Raw genomic sequence first — 13999 nt, 5'->3', positions numbered from 1 at the left:
CACAAAAGCCAGGGACTTAGAGCACACTGCACAGCCTGCATGTAACTCAACAGGTTGGAGTGTGTCCCTTCCAAGTCACTCAATGCGTCTAAGCCCCTTCTAGGCATCTGGGCTAGTTTCTGCTTCTTCCAGGAAGTGACTCTGGCCCCAGGGCCTTCTTTGCAGTTTGACTTGTCTGAGAATGACTCTGAACTGTCTTTATTGTCTTCATACTCTTGGGGAGGGTGGGACCTAGTGAATCTGGTCAGTTTAGGAGACTTCCTGAAGCTCTTTTGAGCCGTTTGCCTTCAGTTTTGGGAGCTCCCCTGCAAGATGGAATGTTTCAACCTCAGAGGAAGGTAGCACACAACAGCAAGGTATGAAAGCTCAAAGCAACATGGCAGCCTGTGTTCCAGCACTAGAACATTCTAGTTCACATGGTAATGCTGTGTTCACAGATACCCAAATAAGAGGCTACATGGGAGGCAGTATTAATTGTTTAACAATAGGCAAACCAAAGAGAGAAAAGTTGGGCCAGGGAGGTGGTTCAGTGGGTTATGTGTTTGCATTGCAAACAAGATGTTCTGAGTTCCATGTCCCAGATCCAAGAGCAAGTTGCAGTGCTGTGTGTCTGTAATCTCAGTCCTGAGGAGGCAGAGATAGTAGGATCCTTGGGGATTATCAGCTAAACATCCTAGTCAAATCTGTGAGCCCTGGGTCCCCGTGAAGGATGAGTCAGTCTCAAACAAAGTTAATAAATAAATAACATTTGCATCCAAGGAAAACACTCAAGGTTAACCTCTGGTATCCACACGTACCAGCATGTACACTCACCTGCATGCATGTATATACATACACACACACACACACACACACACACAGCCATTAAAAAAAGTTGGAATGAAGTTCAAGAATCTTTTGTTACTAGCATTCCTGAGACATCTGTATAATTCTCTTTACACTTGAGATATCTAGGAACAGAACTCCAAAATGGACTGTTTCGCTGTTGCCATTCCCCAGACTCTGTCCCTTCTAAACACAATCCTGAGCTAATAACCTTCCTTTTTAAGGTACAATCACCATTTATAGAGTGTATGCTCTTAGAGAGTAACAATTGTATATTTTTGTTGCCCATGTAGCACAACACAAATATATGAAATAAAACAAAAATATATGCAACACTAAGAGTGAGCACTGTGAACAACATCACCTTTCCACATACTATGATGTCTTTTTGAGAACTAGCTTCCAGTCAGTGTCCATAGTCTGTATCCCTAAATATTTCTTACCTATTTTTCCAGTGTTTTTCATTTGCTACTATGTTATACTCATTTTCCATTTTTTACATATTGCCAGTAATTATAATTTAATGGACATATTTTCATTAGGATTTATAGTCACAATTTACTCAACCACTTCTGTGTACTTGAACCCATAGACTCTCTGGCATAGAGGATCCCCTACTTTTTTTTTCTTTATGGCGTTTTTTTTTTTAATTTTAAATAGCTTGTTTTACATGTCACTCCCAGTTCCCTCTCCCTCCCCTCCTCCCACACTTCCCTTCCCCCCTCCCTCCCACCCTATTACCAAATCCTTCCACATAGGGGATATCTAGAGTCTGTCATTTTACTCTTGGTAGGGTCCAGGCACTCCCCTAAGAGTCCAGGCTAAGAGAGCATCTCTCTTTGTGCTATAGGCACACGAAGACAGTTTGTATACCAGGGATAGACACTGATCCACAGCTCAGGGCCCCATAGGTTGCCCAGGCCTTCTCACTGACACTCACATTTGGGGGGGTCAAGATCAGTCCCATGCTGGCCTCCCCACTGTCGGTCTGGGGTCCAAGAGCTCTCCCCTATTCAGATCAGCTGTCTCTGCTGGTTTTGCCAGCCCATTCTTTGCCAATTTACTCATCACTCCTCTCTCTCTGTCACTGGGTTCCTTGGGTTCAGTTCAGTGATTAATTGTGTGTTTGCCTCTGCTTCCATCAGTCACAGGATGAAGGCTCCCGGATGGTTATAGACATCAAGTTCATTATCAGGAATGGGCCTTCGAGGCGGTCCCTCCCCTATTGCTTAGCTTGCCAATTGGTGTTATCCCTTTAGATCACTAGAGGTCACTCTGGTGCCTGATCTGTCTTAGATCCTATGATTCCCTCTTCCCCCTATTCTACCCCCACCCCCTCAACTTCCTGTTCCCCCATGACCAACTCTCTTCCTCTTCAACCCCTCTCTTCTTCCCAGGTCCCGCTCCCCCCCCCCTACCCCTCGCCGTGTTCCCCATCCAGAGGATCTTGTCTCCATCCTCTTCTCTTGGGTACTATGCATATATGCATATCTTTTAGGTTCTTTCCTGTTTCCCAGACTCTCTATCTGTGGAAGTGCAGACTGGCACTATCCTGATCCATGTCTAAAATCCATATATGAGTGAGTACATACCATGTTTGTCTTTTTGCGACTGGGTTACCTCACTCAGGATGGTTTCTTTCAGTGCTATCCATTTCCCTGCGAATTTCAAGATTCCATTGTTTTTTTCTGCTGAGTAATACTCCATTGTGTAAATGTACCACATTTTCTCGATCCACTCTTCAGTTGAGGGGCATCTAGGTTGCTTCCAGGTTCTGGCTATTACAAACAATGCTGCTATGAACATAGTGGAGCAGATGCCCTTGTTGTATGAACCTGCCTCATTTGGATAAATGCCTAAGAGTGGAATTGCTGGGTCTAGTGGTAGATTAATTCCCATTTTCCTGAGGAATCTCCATACTGATTTCCAAAGAGGCTGTATGAGTCGGCACTCCCACCAGCAGTGGAGGAGTGTTCCTCTCTCTCCACATCCCCTCCAGCATAAATTGTCTTCGGTGTTTTTGATTCTAGCCATTCTGACAGGAGTAAGATGGTATCTCAGAGTTGTTTTGATTTGCATTTCCCTGATGGCTAAGGATGTTGAGCACTTTCTTAAGTGTCTCTTGGCCATTTTAGCCTCCTCTACTGAGAATTCTCTATTTAGCTCTGTACCCCACCTTTCAAGTGGATCCTTTGGTGTTTTGGAGACTTGTTTCTTGAGTTCTTTGTAAATTTTGGAGATTAGCCCTCTGTCAGATGTAGGGTTAGTGAATATCTTTTCCCATTCTGTGGCCTGCCTTTTTGTCTTTTTGATTGTGTCCTTTGCCTTACAGAAGCTTTTTAGTTTCAGAAGGTCCCATTTGTTAATTGTTGATCTCAGTGCCTGTGCCACTGGTGTTATGTTTAGGAAGTGGTCTCCTGTACCAACTCGTTGAAGAGTATCTCCCACTTTCTCTTCTAAAAGTTTCAGTGTGGCTGGATTTATGTTGAGATCTTTGATCCATTTGGACTTAAGTTTTGTACAAGGCAATAAATCTGGATCTATCTGCAGTCTTCTGCATACCAGTACCCAGTTATGCCAGCACCATTTGTTGAAGATGCTTTCTTTTTTCCACTGTACAGTTTTAGCTTCTTTGTCAAAAATCAAGTGTTCATAGGTGTGTGGGTTAAAGTTAGAGCTTTCGATTCGGTTCCATTGGTCTACCTGCCTATTTTTGTGCCAATACCAAGCTGTTTTCAGGACTATAGCTCTATAATAGAGCTTGAAGTCAGGTATGGTGATGCCTCCTGAAGTTCCTTTATTGTATAGGGATGTTTTGGCTATCCTGGGCCTTTTGTTTTTCCATATAAAGTTGACTAATGTTCTTTCCAGGTCCTTGAAGAATTGTGATGGAATTTTGATAGGGATTGCATTGAATCTATAGACTGCTTTTGGCAAGATTGCCATTTTTATTATGCTGATCCTACCAATCCAAGAGCATGGGAGATCTTTCCATTTTCTGGTATCTTCTTTGATTTCTTTCTTTAAAGACACAAAGTTCTTTTTTTTTCTCTTTTGTAATTTTAATTGAAGCACTGCTAATCACTTAAGTCTTTTTAAAGCACCAAATTTTAATATCTAAGTCAATTTTAGGGTGGGGGGGAGAAACACTATCAGGAACTTCTCTCCAGAACAAAGCAATGATGTTCATTCCTCCACATATCCAAGTTAAAGTCTACTGAAACAAACCCAAGCTAAAACCCAAACCCCACACAGAGATAAAAGATACTAAAATCACATTCTAGGGGGTCAGTGCATTCCGTAGTCTTTGCTGGGCTGTCTAATTTTCCTTCAGCTGACTTTCAAAAATTAACACCCTAGCTCATCAAAATATACATTTTCCCCATTGGCTTTTTAAATTAAAAATAATAATTAAAAACAAAACAAAAACACTTGAAGGAATTCATGACCAGTTGCCTAACTCAGTTGATGGCATATAGGGCATATGGAAGTCAGAAAGGTGGCTTGCAGCACACGACATTCAGGGGATGCTCATCTTTAAGGCTTAGCTTTCTTCCAAACAGTGTAAAATACCCACAATTCCAAGTATGAAGGGACACAGACAATCTCTTTTGAGAATTCCACAGGACAATACAGGCGCCCCAGCTGTTCTTCATAGAGCGACAGGGCTTCAGTCAAATTGACACAATTCCCCTGTGTGAAGTATTTCCCATCTTGCTTCAGAACTTTCATTGACAGGTCGAGAATCAGTCTGAGAAACTCCCATGTGGAATCTTCTTCTGGAGATGTAGAAATGGGGACAGCTGTCAAATCATTAATCACATAATCGAACTCTCTCCCTTCTTTGGCGTACCTCTTCAGTACTGGAATACAGTCTTCTATGAGAACCTGATAGCAGTCTCCTTTAAGATTGTCTAAGACATCTCCGCATGTTCTTCACATGAATTTCTTACATCCATCAATTACCATTTGATCAATCTCTACCATGGTGACCATCTTTGGTTTCAGTTTGACAATTTCACATAATATGCCCCCATCTCCACCTCCCAGAATCAGTACATCTTTGCCAGTGTAATCTTCTTTACCACTGCCCATGATGGCTCGGGTGTAGGCCAAGTCACTCTCTGCCAAATTAACATCACCACTGAGGATGAGAATATTCCCAAACTGCTTTGAGTGTAGAATTTTAATGTTCTGATAAGGTGAATCTTCATCATACACCACTTCATCTATGTCATATTCAACCAGTCGCCCATCAGCAGTAGGCCAGTATCTGTCGATGGCCCCTCCTCGAACTATGGGTGGTAAACGCTTCACCCGCCCAGTACTGTCCTGACTCAGTTCTTTCATTTTGTCTTCTATTTTGTTCAAAAGGTTGTCAGTTTCTTGTTTGCCTTGTGCGTCGCTGTCGTAACTCTGAAAGTCCAGCAACACCAATCCATGGGGATAAATCCTCAAATTGGCAAAGCTGCCATTTTTGTTCGTGTAGGTTGCCAAATAGCCATGGTCCTGCCAGGTGTGCACTGACTCTGCCATCCCCTGCTCCTGAAAAATGGACTGAAGGCCTTTCAGAATGGCCTCACCATCAGCTTTGGCGCCGAGCGTGAAGTCGAGCGTGCTGTGTCTTGCTGCTGCCATAGTGTGGCGAGGCCCTGTGCCATGCCTGGGGAGGCGACCGCGGGAGACTGAAGGGACCGCGCGGCGTGTCAGGCTGCGGGCCGGCGGGGAGTGACACAAAGTTCTTGATATACAGGTCTTTCACTTCCTTGGTTAACATTATCCCCAGATATTTGATGCTATTTTTGGCTATTGTAAAAGGTGATGTTTCTCTGATTTCTTTCTCAGTCACTTCATCATCTGTATATAATAGGGCCACTGATTTTTTGAGTTTACCTTGTATCCTGCCACATTGCTGAAGGTGTTTATCAGCTCTAGGAGTAACCTTGCGGAGTTTTTTTGGGTCACTTATGTAAACTATCATATCATCTGCAAATAGTGAAAGTTTGACTTCTTTTCCTATTTGTATCCCCTTTATCTCCTTTTGTTGTCTTATTGCTGTAGCTAGAACTTCAAGTACAATATTGAAGAGATATGGAGAGAGTGGACAGCCTTGTCTTGTTCCTGATTTTAGAGGAATTGCTTTGAGTTTCTCTCCATTTAGTTTGATGTTAGCTCTTGGTTTACTGTATATTGCTTTTATTATATTCAGGTACGTTCCTGTTATCCCTGATCTCTCTAGGACCTTTATCATGAAGGGGTGCTGGATTTTGTCAAAGGCTTTTTCGGCATCTAGTGAGATGATAATGTGGTTTTTCTTTCGCAGATTGTTAATATGGTGGATTACATTGATAGATTTTCTAATGTTGAACCATCCCTGCATTCCTGGGATGAAGCCTACTTGATCATGGTGGATGATTTTTCTGATGTGTTCTTGAATCCGGTTTGTGAGTATTTTATTGAGTATTTTTCCATCAATGTTCATGAGGGAAATTGGTCTATAGTTCTCCTTCTTAGTTGTGTCTTTGTGTGGCTTGGGTATCAAGGTAATTGTAGCCTCGTAAAAAGAGTTTGGCAGTAAGCCTCCTGCTTCTATTGTGTGGAATACTTTGAGGAGTATTGGAATTAGCTCTTCTTTGAATTTCTGGTAGAATTCTGCACTGAAGCCATCTGGGCCTGGGCTTTTTTTGTTTGGGAGACTTTTGATGACTGCTTCTATTCCATTAGGGGTTATAGGTCTGTTTAGATTGTTTATCTGTTCTTGATTTAGTTTTGGCAAGTGATATCTATCCAGGAAATTGTCCATTTCCTTTAAATTTTCAAATTTTGTGGAGTACAGATTTTCAAAGTATGCCCTGGTGATTCTCTTGATTTCCTCAGAGTCCGTTGTTATGTCCCCTTTTTCATCCCTGATTTTGTTAATTAGCATGCTCTCTCTCTGTGTGTCTTTTGGTTAGCTTGGACAGAGGTTTGTCTATTTTGTTGATTTTCTCAAAGATCCTTTTAACAGGGAAAGATGGAGCTCAGTTTTGGAAACCAAGAAGTCTGGATCCAGTTCCCTCAGTGGAAGGGTTCTAACAAACCCTGAATGCTACGGAGACTCCCAATAGTGAGAAAGTAACACTACATAAAGTCAACTGGAACTTTCCGTTTTAATAGAACCTCAGATAAGCGCATACCCAGCAGCTCATTTATTCTCCATGTTTCCTTAGATGCCCTTTGCTGTTTCCTTTCCTGCATTAAATCAACCCATTTTATATCACCACCTTTCCCCGTGATCCTGGCTGCCAGACTCCTGGTCCTTCCCTGCCCCCTTTGAGTCACTCTGAAGTCTCTGCCTTCTTCCTGCTGCAGCTTTGCAGCCTAAAGCTGGAGGGGTGACTTGGGTGTCCTCTTTCCATCACAAAAGAAATTAACTGCATCTAAGCTGGCCTCAGGGACCATGTTGAAAAGCCTTTGGTTTTTGGTTTTACTGTTTTCTAGTGTGAGAATGAACAGTGAGTGAGCCCTGCTTAGGGAGACCTACCCAGGCCTTTATGCTTGGCTGACAGGAAGCAGATGTGGCAGAACGCTGACTCCGTGATCCTCCTGGAACTACAATGCCCTACGTGGTTGCTGAAGTCTGGTGTTGCCAGCATCTCATTCACCAGTTCTTTGGTTCTGTCTCACTTTAACTTCACAAACATCTGCTGCTGATCTAAGTCATGGCAGGCGAACATAGCAGCAGCAGCAGCAGCAGCAGCAGCAGCAGCAGCAGCAGCAGCAGCGTGGTACTCTCCTCCAACAAGCTTTCCCTCCTCCTACAGTCTATCCCAAAGAACCATATGACAGGTACCCCTTGTCAGCCATTACCTGTCACTGCTTGCTTATTGTGTCTGATTCATACGTCTGGTCTTGTGTTGTCCACACCTCTCATTAGACCATAAGGATTAGGACAACACCGTATCTTTCCTACCACTCTTATTAACTAGTTTATTTGCTAACTATATATGAGAGTGATGAGTGAGTGAATGCATGAATGAATGAGGAGTCTCTATAACTACATATGAGATAGATGAAACAATCAGAAGTCTCTATTCCAATCCTCAGAGTCCAGTGAAGGAAGCAAACACTAACTATCACAAAGAGTGTAGACTTTAATAAAATTATTATGTCGGAGAACACAGTGAAAGAAGAGATTAAATCTACTGAAAACAGAGACTCGGGCAAAAATATAGCAGCACTTTTATTTATGAAATTTTATATTTTAATTATATTTTGTGTGTCTTACTTTGGGTTTCTTTTGCTGGGAAGAGACAGTATGACCATGGCAACTCTTAGAAAAACTTTGGGCTGGCTTAAGTTTCAGAGGTTTAATTCATCATCATCGTGGCTGGCAGCATGGTAGAGTTAGGCAGACATGGTGCTGAAGGAGGAGCAAGAGTTCATCAGCCAGCAGGAAGCTAGGAAGCTAGGCATCTGAGACCTCAAAGCCACTTCCAGTGACCACCTCCTCCACCAATGCCACACCTCATGCATTAAGGCACACTTCCTAATTGTGCTTACAGTGTGTCTGGGTGCTATTCCTGCACACACCCATGTACAACACATGAGTGCCTCACACCCGCCAAGGTCAGAAAAGCGGGATGGATCCCCTGGAACTGGAGTCACAGATGGTGGTGAACCAAGCTGTAAGTACTGGGGATTGAATCCAGGTCCTCTGCAAGAGCAGCCAGTGCTATGAACCAGTGAACAATCTCTCTAGCCCCATTTTTATCTGCTGACAATGGGTAACTATCTAGACCCCAGAGGCTGAAGACTAAAGTAGATGTAGCGTTCACACAGTGTACAGTATGGGAGACCACACATCTAGATTTAGAGAGTACTACATTGGGACTGGCAAGAAGACTCATTGGGAATGGGGCCTGTGCACAGGCTTGACAACCTGAGACCTGAGTTCTGTCCACAGAAAAACAAAGTATCAGGAGACAAATGACCCCTAAGACTTGTCCTCTGCTCTCAGTGTACATGCACCATGGCACTTACATGACTTCACTCAAACTCACTCATACACAAAAGAAATAACCAAATTAAACATTTTTAAAAACTGTGTTGGTATGTATCTATTTTTATGCATCAAGGTGGTGATGTGTGTATCAGGACAAATTTCCACTGAGTGGAAGCAAGATGTCATACTGAGGGTATCATGCAGGCATGTCTGGCTTGTTGTCCATGGGCTACCTGAGAGCAAAGGTAACCGAGAAAAGTCACAAATGTGGCCCAGCTGACACTCATGAACTTACTGAAGCATTATGTGGTGGCATTCTTTGCATTTTTAAAAGGTTTTTGTTGTTGCTGCTGCTGTGTGTGTAACTCAATGGGGGTGGTTTTTGAGGATGAACTCTGCAGATGAAAACTTTGCATTGCAATGTCAGAGCCTTGAACAAAGGTAACAGAAAGGAATTCTGTGAGACAGCAATGGCCCTGAATACACAGAATGCATGTCAAGTTCAACTCACTAGCTTTTGGATTTGACAGTCCTAATTGAAGGGTCCCAAGTAAGAGCATGAACGTGTTTGCCACCAACAGGTGGTGCTCACAACACCAGAACTCGGGAGTTGTACTTGAGGACAGCCTCAAACAACCCCTGCTTATGAATGGTCACACCCTTGAATCAAGATTATCCTGGATGACAAAGAGAATGCAATGGAAATCATGGTGTTCCACTTCCTACAGTAAGTTACAAATGACAATGTAGGCAGCTCTCTCACACTCAATCATGTATTCTAGGAAAAGCTACATCTGGATTCACCCTAAGAAACTCCCATGTGCTAAGGATGTAACGTTTTCCACACATAGCCATGGGAGTGAACTTGAATGATGGTCCTCTAGCCAGTCAGTCCTGGCAGTTTGCTAATTAGAAAAACGTGTAAGGTCATAAATGGAAAAATAAGAAATAAAAGTATTTCGCATAAACTATTTGCATATGGGCATCACTAATTGAACTTAATAGGGTATGTGTATATGTGTATGTGGGTGGGTGTGGGGTCGGGGAGGGGAGAAAAGAGGAGTGGAAATGGGGAGGGTTAGAGGTGGGAAGGTAGGAGTGTGTGTGTGTGTGTGTATGTGTAATTTGCACAGAGATGTGTTGGGAGGGTTCAGAGGATTTGGAGGGAGTAGTGGGTGAAGTGGCTTGATAAAAATACATTGTACCTATTTATGAGAATTTTGAAGAATACAATGGGGGAATGTCATGTTTGGCTAACTATGGAGGAGGCTGTAATGTCCTATGATAAACATCTAGAGTGTCTTCTTAGCACAGCCATTCTCTTAGAGAGACTCAAGTCCAAGTCTGAAGTCAGTCACCAGGACTTTGGGAATCACACCCAAGGTATAAGACATTATTCTTCAACACAGAACATGGGAGATTCACAAAGTTTTTGGTTTTAATTCCCTTTTTAAAAAAACATGGGCTGGAGGGATAGCTCAGGCATTAAAGGCTAGGCTCACACCCAAAATATAAAAAGCAGTGTTGCTGGGAGAATGAATGGCTCAGCAGCTAAGAGTGCTTGCTGCTCTCCCAGGTGGCTAGGGTTTGGTTTCCAGGCCCGCACTGGCCAGTTAACAACCACTTGTAATTCCAGTTCCCGGGATCTGATGCAGTCTTCTGACCTCTTGGGTCACCCACCTGTGTACACCCCTGCACAGACCCACACGCAAAATAAATAAAAAATACATCTTTTAAAAGTTAAATTAATTTTAAATCAGTTTGCTTAAGGGGACGGAAGTGGAAGTCCCTGAAGACAGGGACACTGAATGACCTCCAAGTCCCTTCTGGAACACGGCTCAAGCAGCAAACAGGAAGCTCAATAAATACTTGCTAAGCTTTCCCTCGCTGTACAGCATTCTCTGTAACACAACTTGATCCTACTGTGTTTTAGAGAAATGGACTCACTCACTTTAACTGTTGGGCTCAATCTGCTACCCCCAGTCTTAGAGTCACACAAGTCTACAAGCTTCATTGCAGGAAGCAAATTGAGCTCTCATCAAACATATACCGACACCTGAGGAAAGCTGGGGCTGACTCTGTGCTTCCCAAACTCTTAGAGACAACCATGGAATAGGCTACTGGAAAATGGCTGGATTTCTCAAAAGCTTCCACCCAAAGGTTAGCAAAATTGTTCTATGATTGCCACACCATAAATATTTTATCCCTTCGTGGACCATGCAGTCCCCTTCACCAATGTTCCAGGATACTTACGCCAGTGGGTGTGGCTGCACTCTAAAGATTTCTCTGAAAAAGTCAGTCTTCAAGCAGCTTTGGTCCAAGGCTAAGGTGGCTGTGGTACCAGATATTGAGGTACCAGGAAGCAGGAAGGTCAATGTAGAGGATGTTGGTCTTATTTTTCTCACTTGTTTGTGCAGGTAAGAGGCACTGAGATTTTCTGCTTCAAAAGGGATCTGTGATTTAATTCTGTTGCATTATCTTTTCTCATAGATATGTAAAGAAGTGTTTATTCACCCCTAATATGGCACCACCAGCAGACTAAAGTATTTTCCACCAAGTCCAAGTTGAGGAGCCAATGAGTTTATTTGGCTTGTTTACAGAACATGGACAAAAGGTTACAGCAACCCCAAAAAGTCACACCACCAGCCAAGTTTCATCCTTGCTACAACTTCTCTCCAGCTGCCTAAATAGGGTTCTTCCTTCAGTTAACCTTTATACTTCAGTGTGTCTGGAGCCCAGGAGACCATGTGTTGCTAGGTAGACAAGTCAGTTGGAAGGTTCATGCAGAAGCAGCCAGAATTCCAAGATTGACTGATGCTCTCCTGCTCCTCCTCTCTGAGGGGACATCAACAGTTAGCATATCAAATCTTACAAGTTCCTCTCTGATTGTCACAGCTGCTCTGATAAGGATGCTGGCTGCTGTGTTTGGAGGTCAGTCCCCTATAACAAATTCAAATCAATATCCCAATGTTACCTGCCCAAAGAAAAACCTATTCATTTCACTCGTTCACTTTTCCCCTTCTTTTCTCCAGTTACTGAATATCAATTGACATTGGTCTAGTATTCTTTAGAATATACAGGCTGCTGTAGTAAGACATCCATTAGCTATGTCTATCAGTCTAAACACATTGATCCTAAGTCCTTGGGGAACTGTCTGGGAGCTTCTGGTATCAATGAATACTTGAAGCTCTACATTCATTCCAACATGCAGGGTAACCTTGAAGCTGAAAATTCCAAAAGGGTTTGGCTTGAGATTTTGTTGTTGATGGAGACTTCTTCGTAGAAGAGTAACCAAATGATTGCCACCTAAGCCACATGTCATCTTACCTTAACCAGGCTTCCCATACTATTCCAGGATGGCTCACTATTTTACAGCTAAAACATAAAAAAGAAATCATAGCAGAAAGTTATGGATGGTGACATTACCCACAGATAACATTAAGATAACCTTTAGCTGAGCTAAGAGACTGAAGACTTCCCAGAAAGGCATCTTTGACAAACTATAAAACACACATTATCGTCAAGCGCAGCCATGGTTTTTAAATGAACACACACAGAAAAAATATTTCAGATTTCTTCATAAGTAGCAAAAGATTGCCAATGACTATTAAAACAGACAAGTCCTGGTCCTGTTTGAAAGAGTCTACGACAGGCCATGCGAACACATAGATACAGGGACATACTGGAGGTCATGTGGCCTTGTTAGATACATGAAAATAAACCTGGGAATTGTGCTATTTTTTCCCTGCCTTTGATCTGAGACACAGCAAAACAAAGTCATTTCTACTCATTTATACACTGGGAGGGTTGGACTAAAGTCAAATCTCATTCATATATTCCCAAAGAAGTTTTGTATTAATGACACACTCAGAGGACAATGTTAAGTGGGAAACAGCTACCCCCAGCCAGTTAGATCACTTTTGTCAGAGTAAGGATACTCCAAACCTAGGGTTCTAACCTAATCACGTTTCCCTCAAAGCCAGATGAATCCTCTGGATAGTCAGATCTACCTGGACTTAGGTGCCAGCGCTTTTGAAAGCACAAACTCTACACAGGTTAAGGGCAGTAGGGACATTTGCTGAAATCAGAAATCTATTGAACTGGGGGTGTATGCATTACATGTATGCATCTGTGAGTGTGTACAGGAGTGAAAGGACTTATGTGCACATGGAGGCCAGAGGTCAAGGTTGGGCATCTACCAGCATCCTCCTCCACCTCAACATCTTGAGATCATCTCATCTGTGGAATTATAGGAGATTATGAGACACCTGGTGTGGGTGCTAGAAACCAAATTTGGATTTTCTGGAAGAGCAGAAAGTGCTTTTAACCTCTGAAACATCTCTCCCCGACCACAAGCTCACTGTTTTAACTAAACTGGCTGGTCAGTGAGTGCCAGGAATCTGCCTACCTCCATTTCCCCTTGGCTGAAGTTCCAGAACATCACTGCCATGTCCAGCTTTCAAGAGCATGCTGGGAATCTAAACTTAGGTCCTAAGGTCGCATGGCAAGCATGTTACTCATGGAGCCATCACCCCAGCACCTGGAGATCCCTGCTTTTCATCTGCAGACACTGATCCAGAACTTGGGGACATGAAACTCTCAAGAACCTCAGTCCTGACCCCATGAGCTTATTCCAGGTCTGTTTACCCATTGTATTGCTGCCTCTTACACGGAGAGGAGGAGTGAAGACATATTCTCTGCACAAACATATCCAGACTCTGCCTTGGCTGTACCTGTTCCTTGATACAGGCAAATACAATAAGTCTTTGGATTGACTGTTAGGGTGTGGGGGAGGCAGGAGAGCATGGCTGACCTACAGTGGGTGAGGACCAGGCACCGAAGGCCACTGATGTGATCACTTCCCAGGACAATGTGTTTTCCAAGTGGAAGGCTTTGATGTCTTCCCTGTGTAACCAAACAGGACCTCAGGCAAGGGCTTTTATGATTTTTCTCAAAAATGTTCACGAGACTGCTTCTTTTTGTGGCCCATAAAAGCCATAAAAACTAGCTGTTTTGTTTATAAAAGACCAACACAAAAAAACCAAAACACACTTTGGTTTTCCTCCCCCTGGCTGACTAGGGATCTTAAAGTTCTTAAAGAACTTCTGATCCCTATAAACTAGAATGTCACAGCGAAACAAACAACTGTGTGTTATTAAAATACATGCTCAGGCACTAAAGATCAGATTA

At 43.0% G+C, this 13999-nt stretch overlaps 1 protein-coding gene across 1 annotated transcript; it reads right to left on the bottom strand.

Annotated features, from left to right (window-relative positions):
* Nucleotides 1–3877: 3877 nt before the first annotated feature.
* Nucleotides 3878–5550, bottom strand: LOC121138094 (spermine synthase-like). Its single transcript, XM_040740913.1, has one exon. It carries the CDS (start codon nucleotides 5461–5463, stop codon nucleotides 4762–4764), a length of 702 nt encoding a protein of 233 aa, XP_040596847.1. The 5' UTR covers nucleotides 5464–5550; the 3' UTR covers nucleotides 3878–4761.
* Between the last annotated feature and the right edge of the window lie 8449 nt (nucleotides 5551–13999).

The sequence above is a fragment of the Mesocricetus auratus genome, unplaced genomic scaffold, assembly GCF_017639785.1.
Source record: "Mesocricetus auratus isolate SY011 unplaced genomic scaffold, BCM_Maur_2.0 contig_9765_pilon_obj, whole genome shotgun sequence".
Lineage (NCBI taxonomy): Eukaryota > Metazoa > Chordata > Mammalia > Rodentia > Cricetidae > Mesocricetus > Mesocricetus auratus.
Note: the sequence above shows the minus strand (reverse complement) of the source record. Positions and strands in the feature narration are given on the sequence as shown.